At 35.9% G+C, this 18,224-nt stretch overlaps 3 protein-coding genes across 3 annotated transcripts; 2 read left to right on the plus strand and 1 right to left on the minus strand.

The window, feature by feature from the left end:
• Positions 1 to 379: 379 nt before the first annotated feature.
• LOC125810363 (uncharacterized) lies at positions 380 to 8,803 on the plus strand. Its single transcript, XM_049489862.1, has 5 exons — positions 380 to 1,536; positions 3,023 to 3,487; positions 3,575 to 4,654; positions 7,136 to 7,232; positions 7,790 to 8,803. The coding sequence occupies exons 1-5, from the start codon at positions 481 to 483 to the stop codon at positions 8,761 to 8,763; spliced, it is 3,672 nt and encodes a 1,223-aa protein (XP_049345819.1). The 5' UTR covers positions 380 to 480; the 3' UTR covers positions 8,764 to 8,803.
• A 1,232-nt stretch (positions 8,804 to 10,035) lies between these two features.
• LOC125810390 (mitochondrial outer membrane protein porin 2-like) lies at positions 10,036 to 13,645 on the plus strand. Its single transcript, XM_049489890.1, has 6 exons — positions 10,036 to 10,133; positions 10,225 to 10,292; positions 12,458 to 12,568; positions 12,646 to 12,732; positions 12,837 to 13,045; positions 13,149 to 13,645. The coding sequence occupies exons 1-6, from the start codon at positions 10,091 to 10,093 to the stop codon at positions 13,453 to 13,455; spliced, it is 825 nt and encodes a 274-aa protein (XP_049345847.1). The 5' UTR covers positions 10,036 to 10,090; the 3' UTR covers positions 13,456 to 13,645.
• Positions 13,646 to 16,912: 3,267 nt separating this feature from the next.
• LOC125810399 (60S ribosomal protein L26-1-like) lies at positions 16,913 to 17,581 on the minus strand. The gene has a single exon (XM_049489897.1). The coding sequence runs from the start codon at positions 17,523 to 17,525 to the stop codon at positions 17,085 to 17,087; it is 441 nt and encodes a 146-aa protein (XP_049345854.1). The 5' UTR covers positions 17,526 to 17,581; the 3' UTR covers positions 16,913 to 17,084.
• Between the last annotated feature and the right edge of the window lie 643 nt (positions 17,582 to 18,224).

Raw genomic sequence — 18,224 nt, forward strand, 5'->3', positions numbered from 1 at the left:
GTTCCATTAAAAAATAACCTTATAATATAATTGATAACAATCAACAAAAACAAAATAACAATATAGACAAGACAATACATTAATCACATACTCAAACTTGTTACTAATTTAGTTATAATTATAATCCATTAAACACAAATTGTTTTTTTTTCTCAATTTTATCACTCAAATTAGATATCAAACTATTTCAGAGGAGATAGTAACAAATATTAGTTGGAATTAATATATAATGAGTTATTTTTGTAAAATATAAAAAATTAGGATAATTTTTAATTTTTTTAAAATTCCCAAATATTAGAACTTACTCAAAAATACTAATTTTTTCAGTATTTGGGAACTTGATACTTGGTAAATATACACTTCAAGCGCCAATGCCCGTTTTCTTCAAATTCAAAATTCACTGTCAACTCTTCTCCCTGTCCTCTCTCGCAAAATCAAGAAAAGGCCACTGGTAAAATTCCGAGCTTTTCCATCGCTCCAATGGAGAAGCGGCTTCGTTCTTCTCTAAAAACTTCAGCCGAAGAATTCCTTTCTTCAACAGCAAAATTAGGGTTTAAATCCATTAAACCATCTCTCAAAACCCTAATTCACACTCTCAGTCCTTCTTCAGATCTCACCACTACGCTTCCTCTCGCCCTCCATCACTCCATTTCACAATCCATCAGGAAATACAAAACCCTAACTGATTCCGACTCAACCGATGTCGTTTTATCTCCTCAAACACCGCCGACGAAGAGGGTCCGTAGATCTGCCCGGAACAAGAAGAGTGAAGAAGAAAAGGATGATGCAAAGCAATTAATCGTTGAGGGTATTCGTATATATGTTTATATTTCGTTTCTCTGTGTTTCTCATCCGAGAAAGGCGTTTAGGGATTCTGATTTATTGCCGGCGGTTAGGGCGTTACATGATTGTTTGATTTTATTTGAGTCTGATTCTGTTTTGTTATCTGAAATTGCTAATTTATGTGAGGAGTGGTGGAAGGACGGTTTGTATGGGAAAGAAACTCTAATTTCTCAGGCATTGCCGTTTCTGTTGTCGAGAGCTTTGACATTGAAGAAGAAAGTGGATGTGCATAGGGTTTATATGTTAAGAGAGGCATTTACGTTGTTGGATTTTGAGGATGAGAGTATTGAGGATTTGAAGCATTTGATTATGCGTTGTGTGATTTCGCCTCTGTTTTTGAAGACCGAGGATGGGAGGAAATTTATTGCATTTACATTTGGTTTGAGCGTGCAGCTTCTGAAAGAGGCATTGGCTATGCTTAAATCACAAATTCCATTCGGGCGTAAGTCTATCTTGGAGGCATTTGGGGAGATTGTTTTTCGGGCATGGAAGGTATCCAAAGGGCTGGCTAAGGATGAGATTGAGAATAGCTTCTTGCAGGGGATGATAGATAGCTGTGTACATGCAAGTTCAGCGGTACTTGCTGTGTCCATTAGAAGGGTTTTAGGGGGTTTTATTAATCAGAGAACCACAGAGGGGGTTGAGAAGCTCATTTTTCGTCTTGCTGAGCCTGTTGTTTTCCGCTCCTTGCAGGTATTGGACATAGCTTTACTCCTTATTTTCAAGTTTCAGGAATTGTTGGAACTGTCTAACCTTTGGTCTCACTTGCTATGATACCCTTCCACTTCTTGTATATCTTACTCAACTGCTAACTTATCTCCCCCCCTAGATTTCTACTAGAAAAGTTTTCTCCATTCAGATATAAGGTGTCGTGCATCATTCATTCACTAGTTTCATTGGGGTTGAGTTCAATAAGTAGAAAACTTTGCTGAAAGCACGGAACTTTCTGCATTTCTAATTCTAATAGTGAGATTTATGAGCTCAATCTATAGTTTCCATCTTGTTTTTCCAAAGAACTGTCATTTCAAGGATTTCAAACGGCACTCTTAGTTTTTCTGCATGCTTCCATCTTCAACTATCCCTTTTTATTTCATTCATACTCCTTTCAAATTCTGATTCTCAGTTAAAGTGCTTTAGGAGTCTTGGGACCAAACATAATACCAATTAGAAACAAGGGATTAAGCTTCAGATGTGGCTACCAACAAAATAGGATAAAGGCTCAACGAGGTTAATTAGGAATATCACATCTGGGTAGGTAAGTAGAAGTATAAAAGTATGGCTAATCAAAGAGATGACTGTATCATCTCCTAAACTCAACATTCACCATTCTGCTTTGCAAACATGCTAGGCAAGTTCTAGATATCAATAGCAAACACAAAATATCACAAAATTTCTAATACACACATGGCACACATGTTCGACTTAAGACAGATCCATATCAAACCTCGATTAAGCAATCAACAATAAGAGTTCAATATTAAGCCAATATAATCACACCAGAGTCAAGAAAATGAGCCTAGGTGTTAAAGTTACCAATTTCAAAAAAAAAAATGAGCCTAGGTGTCTCAATAGAAGTCATTCACTTTTTCACAGCATATTTTTTGAATTAAAAACAAAACTTACACCATTCAGTTGATTTAGCTCCTAAACCTTGCACCTCAAATTCAAATGGCCCTAAGGCTAAGGTTCCCTACCTAATTCTTAAGGGGTGATCTTCATCCATCATTGGGCAGAGTCTTTTCTTCTCTAAAAAATAAATACTACTCCTAAAAATGAAAAAAAAAATCCAGTTCAAAGGTGCCCCCCTCAAAAACGAACTGAGGCCATAAGAAAATCCAAGGGATGATTGAGATATTCTGCTTAAGACAACTAAAAATAAAAGAATACAACATGCTAATTCTTTGTTTCTGTGTTTGACCTCTAGGATTGTGGAAGTCACTTCAAATTTAGTTGTATAATCTTAATTAAATGAAGCTATTGGCGATGCATCTCTTTATTAGGTTCTTCTCCATACATGCTAATTCTTTGATGCTTACTATATTACCAAATGGGGTTGGTTAAAGAATGCATAGCATATCTTTAGCATTAGTATTTTTTTCCCCTTTGGCATCCCTATTTTTTTATCCAGTCTTATGCCTACTAATAATTGTGACTTATAACACCTCTGCTTTTCTGGTAGGTTGCAAACTCAAATGTCCGACAAAATTCATTGCACTTATTTCTAGATCTATTCCCTCTTGAAGATCCTGATGCGACAAAAGAGGTGAAAGACACACTCCTTGATAAACAGTTCTTTCTTCTGGATAAATTACTTGTGGATGAGTGTCCTGATGTGCGGGTTGTAGCAGTTGAAGGTTGTTGCCGCATTCTTCGTTTGTTTTGGGAAGTTATCCCTTCACCAACAATCACAAAAACTCTAACCAAAATCTTTGAACATATGATACATGACTCATGCCCTGAGGTCAGGTTGTCAACAGTAAATGCTGTGATATACCTTCTTGGAAACCCCCATTCTCACGAGATCCTCAAAGTACTATTACCAAGAATGGGTCATTTGATTCATGATATTTCTCCTCCAGTTCGTGCTGCAGTTGTAGATCTCCTTCTCACTTTAACAGATTTAAGAAAATTTCAGTTTCACAAGGTATGGTCTGAACTGTATAACCTAAAACATACACAAGCCTGGATAATTGAGTTTCTGCTCAAGTCAATTTAACATTTTCTTATGCAGGTTGTGCATATAGACCTGTTGTTGTCTACACTTGCAAATGATCAACCAATGATTGGTCAGAAAATCACTAAGCTTCTCCTTCCTTCATACTTCCCCTCAAATGTAAACCTGAAAGAAGCATGCAATCGCTGTGTCACACTTATAAAAAGGTCTCCTTTGGCTGGTGCAAGGTTCTGTGAATTTGCCGTATCAGAAGGAACCTCGCTGCAGTCATGGATGGAACTCTTGAAAAACCTCATCAGTTTGATTGTATCATCTGGCAAATTGGAGGCGGAGCAGATTGATGGTTCAATTATTGCAGCTTCCCACCTTTGTATCTATCTTGTACATGATGGGTCTTATCAGACTAAACTTAAAGAGGAATTGTCTGGTGAAAGACTGAAGCACTTGTTTGCTGCTGCAACCTCAGCATGTGCCCAGGCCTCTGTCTGTAACATTATTTCAAGTGTCTGTCCAGATGCAGTGGATTGCCTTTTCAATGACTGCATGACCTTGGTAACTAATTGTGGAGATTTATCCAATTCTTTAGAAAAGCAAGCTGAGGTGAGGTCTGTCCACAAAATGATGCTATCTTGCAATTGGTTGGATGAGATGTTTGAAAATCTAGCTAGGCATCTGCAAAGAACAGCCTCCCAGTGCCACGAGATATTTGGGACGGAACTGGTAAACTTTAGTGTTCCATCAACTAAACGGGTAAAGAGTAAGTCCTCCGTCAAGCTCTCCTCTAAATCAAAGAATCTGAGGGAGAAAAAGATGTCCAATAAGGTTAAATGTAGCTTCAAGGAAGAGTACGAAATTGCTGTAGGAGTGGCTTGGCAGATTAAGGACCTCCTTTTGTCTGAAAATACAAGGACTGCTATTCTGCGGAGTGGAAGCTTAGAAACTATACTCCTTTCTTTGAAGGCCATCTCTGAAGCTAGCATTTTACAATGTACACAACGTGAATATATGAGTGTGTCCCCAATTTTGGCATACACAGCTCTTGCTCTTCACAGATCTTTGCAGGACAACAACTTAGGTGGAGACAAAAATGTCAACAAGAGGAAGCGTAGAATGGAATCTGCAAATGAAACATCAGAGGTGAGTGGTGTTTTTCTATTGCTCGCTGCTTCAACTTCCAATACTACGTTCAAAAGATTAAAACCAGTTTTACTCTTTTTTTGTTAATCTTTTATTTAAAACAGAGTTCCGTCTTCTGTGCATCCTCGGTATCAAAGGGGTTCATATAATTGTACTGGGCTTAAGGGATAAGGAGGCACCAAACTTTTGCAGCGAAAATAATTGAGATATTATTTGTTGGCGGCTGGCGCAACAGATCTCATATTTATGTTTCCGTTAGGATTTCAATGATCTGTTTCTGGATGCAGAAATATTCCGTTTTCTGTTACAGTTAGGTTCTATAGATGAAAAAGTAATTGTCTTAAATTGATTGGTTTCAACCTTTCAAGGCTTCCAATTAAGCTATCTATGCAGCATATATTAATATTTTTAGAGATATTATTGCTTTAAATAATTGAACCAAAATATCATATCAATGTGTAACTTCATTTATGGAATGCAGTTCATGTTTATGGAGATTATTTTGTGGTAGCACTGTTTGGAGTTTTCTTCTTGGTGAAAGTTTTCCTGCTATAGGTTAAATTTTCTTGTTAGTTTATTAGTTCATTACTAATAGCCTGTTTGGATCGGGTTTTGGCTTATGACTTATAAGCCAAAAGTCATAAGTTAGAAATTTCAACATATGACTTTTGGCTTATTTATGTAAAAAAAAAATCTTACAAGGAAACCCGCAGCTGCTACCCTTTGGGTGCACATAGGGTAAAACCCCCGCTCCTATGCAATAGTTCATTAACCTCATAATAGAGGAAACCCTCATTAGGCAAGCCTAGTGCAATGAACTTGACCCAGAGGCAAACCCCTTGCTTTTGTTGGCAAGAGGTTTTGAACTTGAGACCTCCAACATGAAAGTCACAAGCCCAAACCACTGGGCCATCCTGAAGGGTTATTTATGTTATTTTGGCTTAAAAACAAGTGCTTATAAGCACTTTTTTTTACCCAAATACTACAAAACTACTTAAAAGCTATTTGGGCTTAAAAGTACCTAAAATAAACCAATCCACAGAGGCTCTAAGTTGTGCGGATTCTTCACTTCCAGTGCGGCACCTGGGTCGACACGGTGGGTGTGGGTGTGAGATCCGTACCGGATATGGTCAAAAGATTTTGGGTACTTTGACCAAAATCGATAGAGAAATTTGAGATAGATACAATGATTTCTGATTCTAACTTAATAATAAACAATAAAGAGATGCATTTGTACTTAAGAGTTAATATAATATCTCAGACGGTCACTCAATTTTGATGGTGCACTTAGAAAGTCACTCAACTTTGTTTTATAACCCAAAAGTCATTCAACTTAGAGCAGTTCACTTAGAAAGTCGCTCAACTTTATTTTATAACTCAAAAGTAAGTCAACTAATAGTATTTCACTTAGAAAGTCACCCAATCAATTTAATGATTTTTTTCATTACATTTTGTTGAAATGTAATTTTTATATTAAAATTTTTAAAGAAATAATAAGATTCCCATTTAAATTATTTTATTGACTTGTTTCACTTCACCAATCAAATTTGTAACATACTAGGAAAATGTGTTGTATTAAAATTTTAAATTCCTAAAAAGAACAAGAATTTTTCGATGTAAAGAAACAAAAAAAGATACAGACACTAGAAAGTAAAGGAAAAAGAAATTTTGTTGATATAAAAGGAAAGTAAGAGAAGAAAATACTAGAACAGAAAAGGAAATAATTTTTGCCAATTGTTGTTGTGCGTTTTCCAAGGAATTTATGATCAAATAATTGGAGTGGGTTCTCGATAAAATAATTAAAATGGATATTTTATTGTTTCTTAAAAATCTGGTTTGAAATAAAAATTACATTTCAACATAGTTTAAAGAAAAAATTGTTTTTATTGGTTGAGTGACTTTCTAAGTGAAATACCAATAGTTGAGTTACAAAACGAAGTTGAGTGACTTTCTAAGTGAATTGCTCTAAATTGAGTGACTTTTGAGTCATAAAATAGAGTTGAGTGGCATTCTAAGTGAAATATTCAAAGTTGAGTGACCATTTGAGATATTATCTCTTGTACTTAATCATGATTACAGATTCAAATGTGCTCTCAAATATATGTGCATTCCCTTACTTCCAAATAGTGCATCATAATTTAGGCATATTTTTACGACTCTATTTTTTTATATTTGAATTATTTATAGCCAAATCCCCGCACCCATATCCATATCTAGATTCGTGCCCCCGAATCTTAAAAGTTAGATCATGAAGGATCTGATCTCTAGATCTGCACCTGTATCGGACGCCCAATCCGAGCAACTTAGGTTCATTACACAACATTAGAAAGTTTATCATTCTTGTTCCATGTATTCTGTTCATGAGAAACTATATACTTCACACACAGAAATGACTGCTTTTACCTTTACGTATTGGAGATTTGGTTTTCGCACTTATTTATCGGATTTTTTTTGGTTAATATGCTCCATTTTATCTTCCAGGAAACTGCATTGGAAATGACAATTCATCATCTTCTTCGCTGCACAAATAAGCTACTCAGAGTACCATCTAGTGAAATATCTGACCTCACCAGTAATGGTTAGCTTTTCCTTTCCATCTGATTTTCCTTTTGAGATGCACTTTAAAATAGAGTTTTCTTTTCATGTGTGGGGATTATAATGTGATGAATAAATCATTGGTTTTGATTTAATTCTTTTTGATCTATCAATAATGGTGCTTCTTAGTTGTCAATGCTGCCCATTGCCTTGATTATTATGATGTCTGGTGAACTTATTGAAGAATAGACTAGGCTCAGTTTGTGATGTAGTTTGAGTTGTCCTGTTTGCTTTAGGTAACCTCTATGGTATGAAAGTTTCAATAGTGCAAAATGTTCATAGTGTTTCTTCTTTCCACTGTTATGTTCTTAGTGGGCCAACATTTGAACTCTTAGGTTGTTAAAAATCTTAGCTGCTCCATTAGATCAGGATGTGGCCCTGCTTGAACTTTTTAGTTTGTTGAACCACCTTGTCGGCGGAATTGCTGTATAACATCAAGATTTATGTCTCAACTTACAACCCTTTTGGCAGTTTAGTTCTTTCTCCTCTTTTTGGCCAATGCATGAACTGAATTGATCTATGTATACAACATGTATCCAGGATCTGATCTTACTAAACAACAGAGGATATTAAATGTGGTCAAGATGCTAACCGCAGTGCTGAAGTTCATTGCTGATGCTCATACAATGGATCTTGTACATAAAAGCCAGGAGGAATGCCTATCCTTTACTCTGCAAAACATAAAATTTATTATCTCAAATTTGAGGAGAAGTTCTAATGAGGAGCTGCAATTTACAGAAGACATGTTGAAAGAGATATATCTCTGTCTGAAGAGTTCCTTCACATATGTAGCCAAGTTGATGAATGTAGTGCTCAAGAGTTTCTCTGAGGTATCACAACCTTTATGGGGAGCTTTTGACATTGCCAATGAATTGTTAAACCTTTATGTTTCCATTGAAGAGCATTTGGGCTATGGATATGCAGTTCGTCTTTTTCCTGCAGTCAAACCATGGGTTCCTGATTTAATTCTGGCATTAGGATCTGTAGACCTGATGAAGAAGATTCCAGGAGGCAGAACTAGTTCCTTTAATCCAAAAGATGATCTTCCATTGTGGGTATCCACATTAGCCAGGACTGAGCTGGCTGAACAGCAAGATACAAATTCTGATGAGGAGCCTGATAGAATTTCTAAGACGGGGGACTTCAAAACATTCAAGAAACTTGTGAATTTAATGGTTCAGCTGTTGAGAGCTAACTATAATGTGCTGGATGCAGTTGGGCTGACTATATTGAATAATGTGCTAGTTGGGCTGAAAAGAAAGAGTTTTGATCTTGTGTTTGGGCTCCTGCATTTTATGTGTGTTAAGCTAGTCAGACATGATGAAAGAGAGTGGAAGGAACTTACATTAATGTTGACATCCCTCCAGCAGATCTACCCTCAACTGGAGTTGGAAGAAGACTCATGTAATGATGAGGATGCAAGACAGGAGTTGCATAGTGCAAGAGCATTGGTTGAACCTGTTTGGAAATGTTATTTATGTGACGATGCGAGGAATTCTTTTGAAGAAGAGTAGGCTGTTGCTTTCTCATCTTAAACGGATTTGTGGAAATGTCTAGTAACCCTAAACATGAGGGCATGGATATATGGGCATTGCACAATGGACAGTAGTCTGGATTTTGGTGTAGATTAGCCAAATATATGTATATGGATGTATTTATTCAGATTGCGACAATGGTAAAGATATCAGACTCCTTGTCTCTGTCAAGTCGAACACACCTCTTAAAGATTGCAGATGCAGGAATCATGTTGTACAGAAAGGAAAGAAAAGTGTGCAGACCAATTATCATGTTGCAAATGGGGGCAGTCATAAACCAAATGGATTGTTATTCCTTTTAAGATCCAGTGGTGCCAATAAGCCATTTAATATTTGCTGATGATGTAGAATTTGAATTTTGAGTTTTACTCCTGTGTCTTGTCTCGAGATTTAGGCATCCCATTCAGGAGGATAAGCAACCAAATGCCCAGATCAGACTAGTAATGTTGATGATGATGATCTTGGTTGTTTTTTTCTTCACATAATGTGGATTCATTTGTTGAATTGAAAAATAAGAACAAAAGTGAGACGTTTGCATAATGGCAAGAGTTCGTTCTATTTTGAACTTCTAATGTTGGTCATAGTAGAACAATTTCAAGATCAATGTTGAACTCTTTTCTTTTACATTATGTAGATCCTAATCTTTTTGCATTCAGGAAATATCACTTTTTGGTCGGTGACAGATAAAATCATAATTTGCTCAACGTGTTAAGTTTAAGCTAATTATCAACCCACTCATTTATCAGCTCAATTCATTTTAACTCACCTATTATATATAATATGTTAGTCTAAAACATTTTGGCTCATTGATCCCTAACTATCCTGGTGGCAAATTAAAGAGCTCATTGAAACTCTTTAGTTGGTCTCTTTACAAAGCAAAAGGACATTTATCATGCTTAGCAAGTTTTGGAGTTGGGGTCAAGGTCAAGGTTGAAAGTGGGGTCACCGTGTTCGTGTTGGATCTCGGGTTGAAGTCAGGATCTATATTTCATAGTGATAAAATTGAAAAATATTTTTCGGGAAAATAGTACTACTACTTAATAATAAAATAGAAAAATGGGAAAGGAGTGATGGACGGTCAGTAGTTGACGATGGCGAGCATAACGGGTCACGGTTCTTGTGTTATACTATAATTGAACCAAGTCTTGACCACCACGAAAACCCAATAAAATAACCCCTCCATTCTCTTCGCATTTCCACAACGCTAACACCAATTCTCTCTCTCTCTCTCTCTCTCTCTCTCGATCGATCGAATTGGAATTGGAATTGGAATTGGGTTTTCACTTTGCTCTGTAAGAAGACGAGTATGGGACCTGGATTGTTCTCTGATATCGGCAAGAAGGCCAAAGGTAATTTTTCCCGATTTTTAATTGATGTTCATGAACTATGAATGTTTTTGAATAATCAAAAGATAAAATGTTGTGCTGTTTCAATTGATAGATCTGCTGACGAAGGACTATATCTCCGATCAGAAATTGTCCATCTCTACCTACAGTGACACAGGAGTGGTATGAGTTTGTTCAGTTTTACCTCTATTTGTTGCATACTAGTTTTCATATCCTTTAGAGTTTTTATGTGCACTTTGAGTTGCTATTGGAGGTCTATCTCTCCAGATTTCGAGATTCCAAGTGTCTATTTTCGAATGTATATCAGTATATGGCATTTTCTTTGTCTAATTTATGTGTGGAATCTTATGAGATTGACGAGAAAAAATCTCTACATGTTATGGTGCGTTAATTGATGTGAAGAATTTTTGTTTATATCAAGCATATTTGTGTTGGTTTCATTGTGTTAATTTTTCCCCGTTTTGGTAATGATATTTGCCAAATGAAAATTAATTGTGCCATATCGCAATTGGTATAATACATAGAAAATTGTATTCAGCTGATAAACTCAATAAGGAGAACACGATATTAGGAAGTGTCGTTTAGTAATAGTGTAATACTAGATAATCAATCTTCATAATCAGGAAACTGATTATGTCAAAATGAATTGAATTCTAGTTTACTGTTTGGAGGATACGAGTGATTCTTTTAAAGAGGAGTATTCTCAATTTGACTATGGACAGAGTAATTAGATACATTACTTTTGAATCTTAATCATATATAAGTTTCGGTTGTTCTCTTTGACTTACCTTGAGAAATAATCGCACTTTTCCTCAAAAGTCAGGTCCCAATCACTGTATTCCTGTGTTTTTGTTGTATTAAACTTAGATGTCATGCAGAGCATATTTTTCCTTACTTTTGGTGCATCAATTGGTTCCTTTTTTATGAGGAAAAACAGCTAATACTGACTGTATACTTAAAACCTGTTGGAGCCGGGGAGGTAGACCATTAGTTGTGCCTCCATCTGTTTGAATAGTAACTTGGCAATAGTTTTCAACTTTTCATTCACTAAATTTCATTTGGAAGAAGCATTGGTAATAGTTATCACCTTCTAAATTCAAAGCAGAGACAAAGAACTCCTAAATTTTGATGTGTTCCGCGAGATGTTTTAAGAATCCTTGTTTGATGAGACAGAATATTTTCCATCGTCTCTTCAATGTTTATCTGCCAAATCTTTGCTGGGCATATTTGTGTTTAAGGTTGCTTGTCCTATCTTGATAACTCAACTCATTCCATTTTGTTCAATGAAACTGGCATTATTTGAGTTTGTAAAAGTCGTCCAATTTGAATTAGAGACATACATGGAAGAAAATGTGCATTTATATAAGATCTTTTTTTTTTCATAAGTAATGAAGTTTGCATTTATATTAATCTCTTTTGATGCCCATCCATAGTTGGTCCACATGTTTGAAACCCAGGGAATATTGGCCCTCCTCTCTACCTTGCTTTCACTTAAATACCATGCTCCAGTCAGCAGAAAGGTCGTCATGATGTGTGCCCTACTCACATTGGTATTAGATCTTATAATCCCATTCATATAGTTTCTTGAAAAACATGATCTTGATGGGCAAATTCCTGCTTAAAAAATTAACAAGTAACTACTGCTAGAAACCAAGAAGAAGCTTCTCAATTCAAATCTTTTTGCGCAACACATGGAAGAACTCCACTATAATCGCTTTCTTCAAGATATGATTCTGAAATTGCAAAAACCTTTCTAGTGTTTTGTCCTTAGGGTGATGCCTTATGTTTGATTGATTATTTACGTCTTTTCCAAAGCATTTGTGGCATCTCTTGAGTGATGTCAAAAGATTTAAGGTATCTATTAGAAAACTGGCAAGTTCAAAAGGTCCCTAGTAGGCTGAAACAGTTATGGAGGACTATCCCACTCTACAACTTCTGGACAATCTGGTTGGAAAGGAACAACGCTTGTTTTGAAGGGCATAGAGCACATTCCTAGAGTTAAATATAAGTGTGTACAGAACCTGTACTTCTGGTGTAATAGCAATATGTAGTTAATCTAGATTAGTACATGGATTTTCTGGAGTTAAGTAGAGAACAATAGCAGATTGTCTGGCTGGGTCTTGTGTTATGTTATGTATCCTTCTGTACCTTCTTGGTACTGTTTCAACAATACTTTACGTTATCAAAAAAAATAAATACATAGTTTCAGATCTTTCCCTCAATCATTTATTTCTTATGTGCAGTAGTTATCTTCTTATTAAATTCTTTTAGCAATAGATCTATGGAGACCAAATTTCATGTTCTCTAATCACGATTTCTTAGTGCAGGCCCTTACATCAACCGCAGTGAAGAAAGGAGGGCTTTCAACTGGAGATGTAGGAGCGCTGTACAAATACAAGAACACTTTGATTGATGTCAAAGTTGATACAGGATCAAATGTGTGTTGCTCACGCCTTGATGTTCTTAATGATGTTTGTTTTTGCTGGATATCCTTCACATTTCTATCTTCCTGCAGATTTTAACAACTCTTACTTTGACTGACATCGTCCCATCCACAAAAACCATTGCCTCTCTGAAATTCCCCGACTACAGTTCTGGCAGGGTAAGCTCTTGCCATCTCTTTTGGGCTCATTTCTTGGGTCCATTGCTGGAAAGGATAAAAGAGTTCTCCCTTCTCAAAACTTGTCTTGTGCTTTCTTTTTTCAGCTAGAGACTCAGTACTTTCACCATCATGCAACCTTCACCACTGCTGTTGCTCTGAAACAATCCCCTGCAGTAGATCTTTCAATCACACTTGGTACTCCAACTTTTGCTCTTGGTGCAGAGGCAAGTTATGAGACTGCAACAAGTAAACTAACAAAGTATACTGCTGGCATTAGCGTGACAAAACCAGATTCCTGTGCTGCTATAATCTTGTAAGTTTAAGCGTTAATGTCCGTCCATAACTTGTGCCATCAGAAGCACACTTGATAAAAAAGATTGAGTTTGTGATATTTGTTGCTCTTTTTTGGCCTTAAGAGGAGACAAAGGGGACACCATAAAGGCATCGTACATACATCATATGGATTCACTGAAGACGACAGCTGCTACGGGTGAAATAACTAGACGATTCTCCACAAATGAGAACACATTTACAGTTGGTGGGTCCTATGCTGTGGATAGCCTGACAATTGTGAAACTCAAGCTCAACAATCATGGAAATTTGGGGGCTGTGTTGCAGCATGAGGTGATTCCAAAGTCATTGTTGACCATTTCTAGTGAATTCGACACCAAAGCCTTGGATAAGACTCCCAAGTTTGGTGTGGCACTAGCTCTTAAGCCTTGATAGGACTGCAGCCTGCCATTCGTGAACTCACACAAAGGAAATTCTTTGGGGTGACATGTGAAAGGAGGCGCTCAATAAGTAAGTTCATAGACACTTTTTTTTTTTTTTCAGGAATGGATCTGTTCCTATAGGTGGTTCCCAAAATAGACCAGCTTGTGGCATTTCACAATTTTCTATTTGTCTTTACCCTAGAGCAATTTTTTCTTAACGTAAGAAGTCCAGAATTGACAGCTTTTACCTGAGTAAGTGTTTTTGTTTTCGTGGGGATAGTCATCCATCTAATCACAGTGATTGGTAAAGATTATTTAGAGACGGACCTTCAGGCAATAGTTTTCTGTTGTGTGAAATTGAGAATAGGTTATAATAATGCAAATAAACAGCATTAGTCTCACATCAGAAAAACGTAGTACTGTTTGGTATGAAAGAAAATAAGTGAATTAAATTTGTTACTTATCTTAAAAAATAAACAAGTGCGATTAGCTAAAATTTATCAAGGAGAAGTTTTTTTGCTGAAAATATCAAATCATATCCAAATATGGAGGTGGAGGTGTTTTGTAGAGTTTTGAATACGTGTTTGTTTTATTTCTCTTTACTTAAAAATGAAAATCAAACCGGAGGCATCAATTGAACATTCTCTTCGCTCTGCTCCTGCCTCCTGGTAGGAAACCGTTTAGTTTTAAGAATGTGGAGACCAAAAGTGTCATATTTTGTATACGTTAGGGGCTTGCATTACATAAATTATACCGAAAAAAAAAAGATCAAAAAATCTTAAAGAGAGTGGGTGGGTATGTATGTCATCAATACAGAAATTGTCCTCCCTCCAATATGGCACATCCTTTTTAAATCAGGTGATATGATAGTTATGGACTCTATTTTATCATTCAAATATAACTATACAATACAAAAGATATGGTTTTTGAATATGATACAACCGAAAAATATCACAACAAACAAATCAAAAAGAGAAAAACCAACCTTATTTTGGTGGGTTCAAATTAGATGACATTTTATCAAAACCAAACAGACCTACGTATTTAAAGCCAAAACTGCAACTTTTTTCCTCAAAAAAACATAAACGGTATATAAAAAAAAAAAGGCAAAATCAATCCTAAGGGAGCGATGTCTTTCGAACAAAATTAACACATTAAAAAGTTCAATTAAAATCGCTGCTGGAGCAGCAATTTGGTCAATTTTTTATTTATTTTTTGAAAAAACTGAAATCGCTGCATGGACAGCATTTTTCCTCAATTTTTTTTTTTTTTGGACAACTCCTTGTCACTCGAGCATCATGAGGAGGCAGGCACCTTTTGCTCTAATTCTCAGGCAGCAGTGTTACACTTGTGGTTCCAAATCTAGACCTAGAATTCTTCAACTTTAAGACAAGCAGCCTAAACTCACTTTTTCAGTTATTCAAACAATGATCAAGTTGTCATTCGACTTAAAGCTCCATTTTCTATTGAAAAACAAATCTAACATGAACAAGAAAAACTAACTTCCAAACCAATATCCTTTGGAACAAAATGGTTTTCCCTTCTTCTCTTCCCAACTATTGTTTCACTTGCTCTATTCACTTCCTGCCTTTTTTAAGAAGAATCCTATGAGCCCAAGATATAAACCTCCTAATAGATTCAAAACACCAGGGACTCAATCCCAAACTAGTTATTAGGGTCAACACTATGAATCCTATTTATCCCTCTCCTCTATTTGGCTTACCCTTTACTAGAACAAATGCAAAACTTGCTCATTTAACTTCCTGACATTTCTTCAGAGAGAGAATCTTACGAGCCCAAGATATAAACCTACTACTAGATTCAAAAGACACTAGAACTCAATCCAATTTATCCTTCCACTCTATTTGGGTGATCCTATTAATAGAACAAATACAAACCTTAGATCACAATATAGTGACCAAAAAAAATTACAATGCTTGCAATCAACCACATGGGCTAGAGCTAAATCTACATATTCCCTTGAACCGAACACACAGGCTGAACATAACTTCCATCATGTACAAGCCAAGAATACACTACGAACAACTCTAATGCTATTTCTTAATTACCTCAGAACTACATATCTAGAACCTCGGAATAAACAATAAGAATGGCATTCTTAACAATCTTAATCACTAAACATTTCACAGATATATTCAAAGCACAAACTGGTTAAAGCAATCATTCTAGCTGAAAGAAACATAAATAAAGTGAAACAGGCGCAGCAGTTAAAATCTTTTTAACTTTTATATTGATCAACCAAAATTAACAACTTTTAGCATCATTCAATTAGCAGAAAAAAACCCCAAAAATTCAAAGATCTCAAGAACCCTAATAAACCAAAAATGTACTGATATAACCTCTCTTAAGCTGAGATAGAACAAAGATGTCTTTAAATCTAATCAACACTCTGCATGACATCTTAAGCAGTGAACTTTGCACCCTTATCCTTATCAGTTGCCCGGAACTTCAGCAGTGTTACACCAACGACCACTTCTAGTTCCAAATCCAGACCTAGAACCTATCAACTTTTAGACAGCCGATACAATGATCTAGTTGTCAGACTTAAAGCTCCATTTTCTATCGAAAAACCAACTTCCAAAGCAACCCTAAACCATCTTTTCCACTTTATCCATTGGAACAAAATGTTCAGGTGCAGCAGAAAAGATCAGATGGAAAATGGAACAGTGTTATTCCAAATAAATGAAGTATCTCTCTTTACACATCTTTTCCGTTTGTTTTCCCTTCTCTTCCCAACTAGTGTTTCACTTGCTCTAATCACTTCCTGCCATTTCTTAAGAAGAACATTATGAGCCCGAGATATAACCTGCTAATATAATATTCAAGACACTAGGACTCAATCCCAAACTAGTTAGGTCATCACTCTGAATCCTATTTATCACTCCCCTCTATTTGGGTGACCCTATTAATCAAACAAACGCAAAACCTGCTCTATTTACTTCCTGCCATTACTTCAGAGGAAGAATCCCACAAGGCCGAGATATTAAGCTTCTAATAGATTCAAGACACCAGGACTCAATCCTGAACTAGCTAGCATTGCAACACAATGAATCCTATTTATCCCTCCCACTCTTTTTGGGTGATCCTATTAATAGAATAGGATGCAGAACTTCTATCACAATATAGTGAACAACAAAGAATTTACAACGCTTGCAATCAACCACATGAGACAATAGATAAATCTACATATCCCTGAACAAAACTGAACATGCAAGCTTAAGATAATTTTCATAAAGTACAAACCAAAAATACACTACGAACAACTCTTTAAGTTTAGAAGCTATGCAGTTCCTTAATTACCTTGGAAACTACATAGATAGAACCTCAATATAAACAATAAGCATGTCAGTCACTAAACATTGCACAAGTTATATTCAAAGCACAAAGTGGTTGAAGCAATCATTCTAGCAGAAAGAACCATAAATAAAGTGAAACAGGCACACAAGTTAAAATCTTTAACTTGAGTTATATTGATCAACCCAAAATTAACAACTTTCAGCAACATTCAATTAACATTAAATAAACCCAAAAATTCAGAGATCTCAAAAACCCTAATAAACCAAAAACGTACTGATATAACCTCTCTTCAGCAGAGATAGAAGAAAGATGACTTTAAATCTAATCAATAGTCTGCATGACCTCCTCAGCAGTGAACTTTGTACCCTTATCCTTATCAGCAGCAGCACGTCCCTTAGCCTTACGATCCAACAAAGACTTACGATCCTTATCGAGTCTGAGTTTGGTAACAACAACCTTAGATGGATTAATACCAACATTAACAGTAGATCCATTAACCTTCTCTCTCGTTATACGCTCAATGTGAATCACCCATTTCTTACGGTACACTTGCATAACTTTTCCTTCACGGCCCTTGTAGGTTCCTCTTACTACTTGAACTTCATCGTCTTTTCTCACCGGGATAGATCTGACGTTGTACTTGGTACGTAACTCAGATGAAAGGGGTGCGCTCATCAACACCCTGCGAACGCTTGATGGAGCAGTGAAATGGGCCTTTCTGCTCTTACGGCGAGAGGAGGAAACTCTTGGATTGTACTTCATTGTTGCAGAAACGGATTCTCACACACACTTTTTCTCTGTAAATGCGGCTGATGAAGAAGATGAAATTAGGGTTTTTTTGGTTCTTATAGGGAGAAGATTGTGGATAGTGAAACTAGGGTTATGTATTGGGCCTTTGTTTTGATTTACCCATTATTGGACTCGGCCCATTTAAAAAGATTGGGGTTTGAAACTCTGGGAATTTAGTGTGAATTTGAAAGAAGTATCTTGAGTGAAATAATAAAATATAAAAATATGTGAATTATTATTTCACTCGTGATATTTCTTATAAGTTTAAAATAATGTCATGAGGTCTAACCTTTTACGTTTATTAATTTCTGGAGTTCAATAAGTATATAGTAGAAAATTTATTTAAAAATCAAGTCGAAATTCCAATATACGGTGATAGGGTTTCATTTGTAAGGGCATTTTGAGCTACGGTAGAGTTCACTTGTAAAAATTTCGAACTTCGACACAAATATTTTCATGTTTTAGATAAGAATAATTTTGTTCAAAAATTTTTCTGCATTAAAAAAAGGTCTAAATCTTGAATAGTGAGATGGTACTACAATTTGATTAGCTATCCAAAAGTGGCTATTCTTGGGTTTCATTTGTTTATCAATGTTTTAATCCATTGGTTTACTACTTAACAAATAAACAACTTCAATTGGTTTCTAATATTTTTTTTTTATGACAAAGGAA

Source organism: Solanum verrucosum, unplaced genomic scaffold, assembly GCF_900185275.1.
Source record: "Solanum verrucosum unplaced genomic scaffold, falcon-dt-bn FXZP01000038.1, whole genome shotgun sequence".
NCBI classification, from domain to species: domain Eukaryota; kingdom Viridiplantae; phylum Streptophyta; class Magnoliopsida; order Solanales; family Solanaceae; genus Solanum; species Solanum verrucosum.

Bases quoted from the DNA above. Each gene is read 5' to 3' on its own strand.
- LOC125810363 (XM_049489862.1), top strand. From the start codon at position 481: ATGGAGAAGCGGCTTCGTTCTTCTCTAAAAACTTCAGCCGAAGAATTC. The intron at 3,488-3,574 runs GTATGGTCTGAA...TTTCTTATGCAG, and splicing joins GAAAATTTCAGTTTCACAAG to GTTGTGCATATAGACCTGTT. The intron at 7,233-7,789 runs GTTAGCTTTTCC...ACATGTATCCAG, and splicing joins ATCTGACCTCACCAGTAATG to GATCTGATCTTACTAAACAA.
- LOC125810390 (XM_049489890.1), top strand. From the start codon at position 10,091: ATGGGACCTGGATTGTTCTCTGATATCGGCAAGAAGGCCAAAG. The intron at 10,134-10,224 runs GTAATTTTTCCC...TTCAATTGATAG, and splicing joins TATCGGCAAGAAGGCCAAAG to ATCTGCTGACGAAGGACTAT. The intron at 10,293-12,457 runs GTATGAGTTTGT...TTCTTAGTGCAG, and splicing joins CCTACAGTGACACAGGAGTG to GCCCTTACATCAACCGCAGT.
- LOC125810399 (XM_049489897.1), bottom strand. From the start codon at position 17,525: ATGAAGTACAATCCAAGAGTTTCCTCCTCTCGCCGTAAGAGCAGAAAG.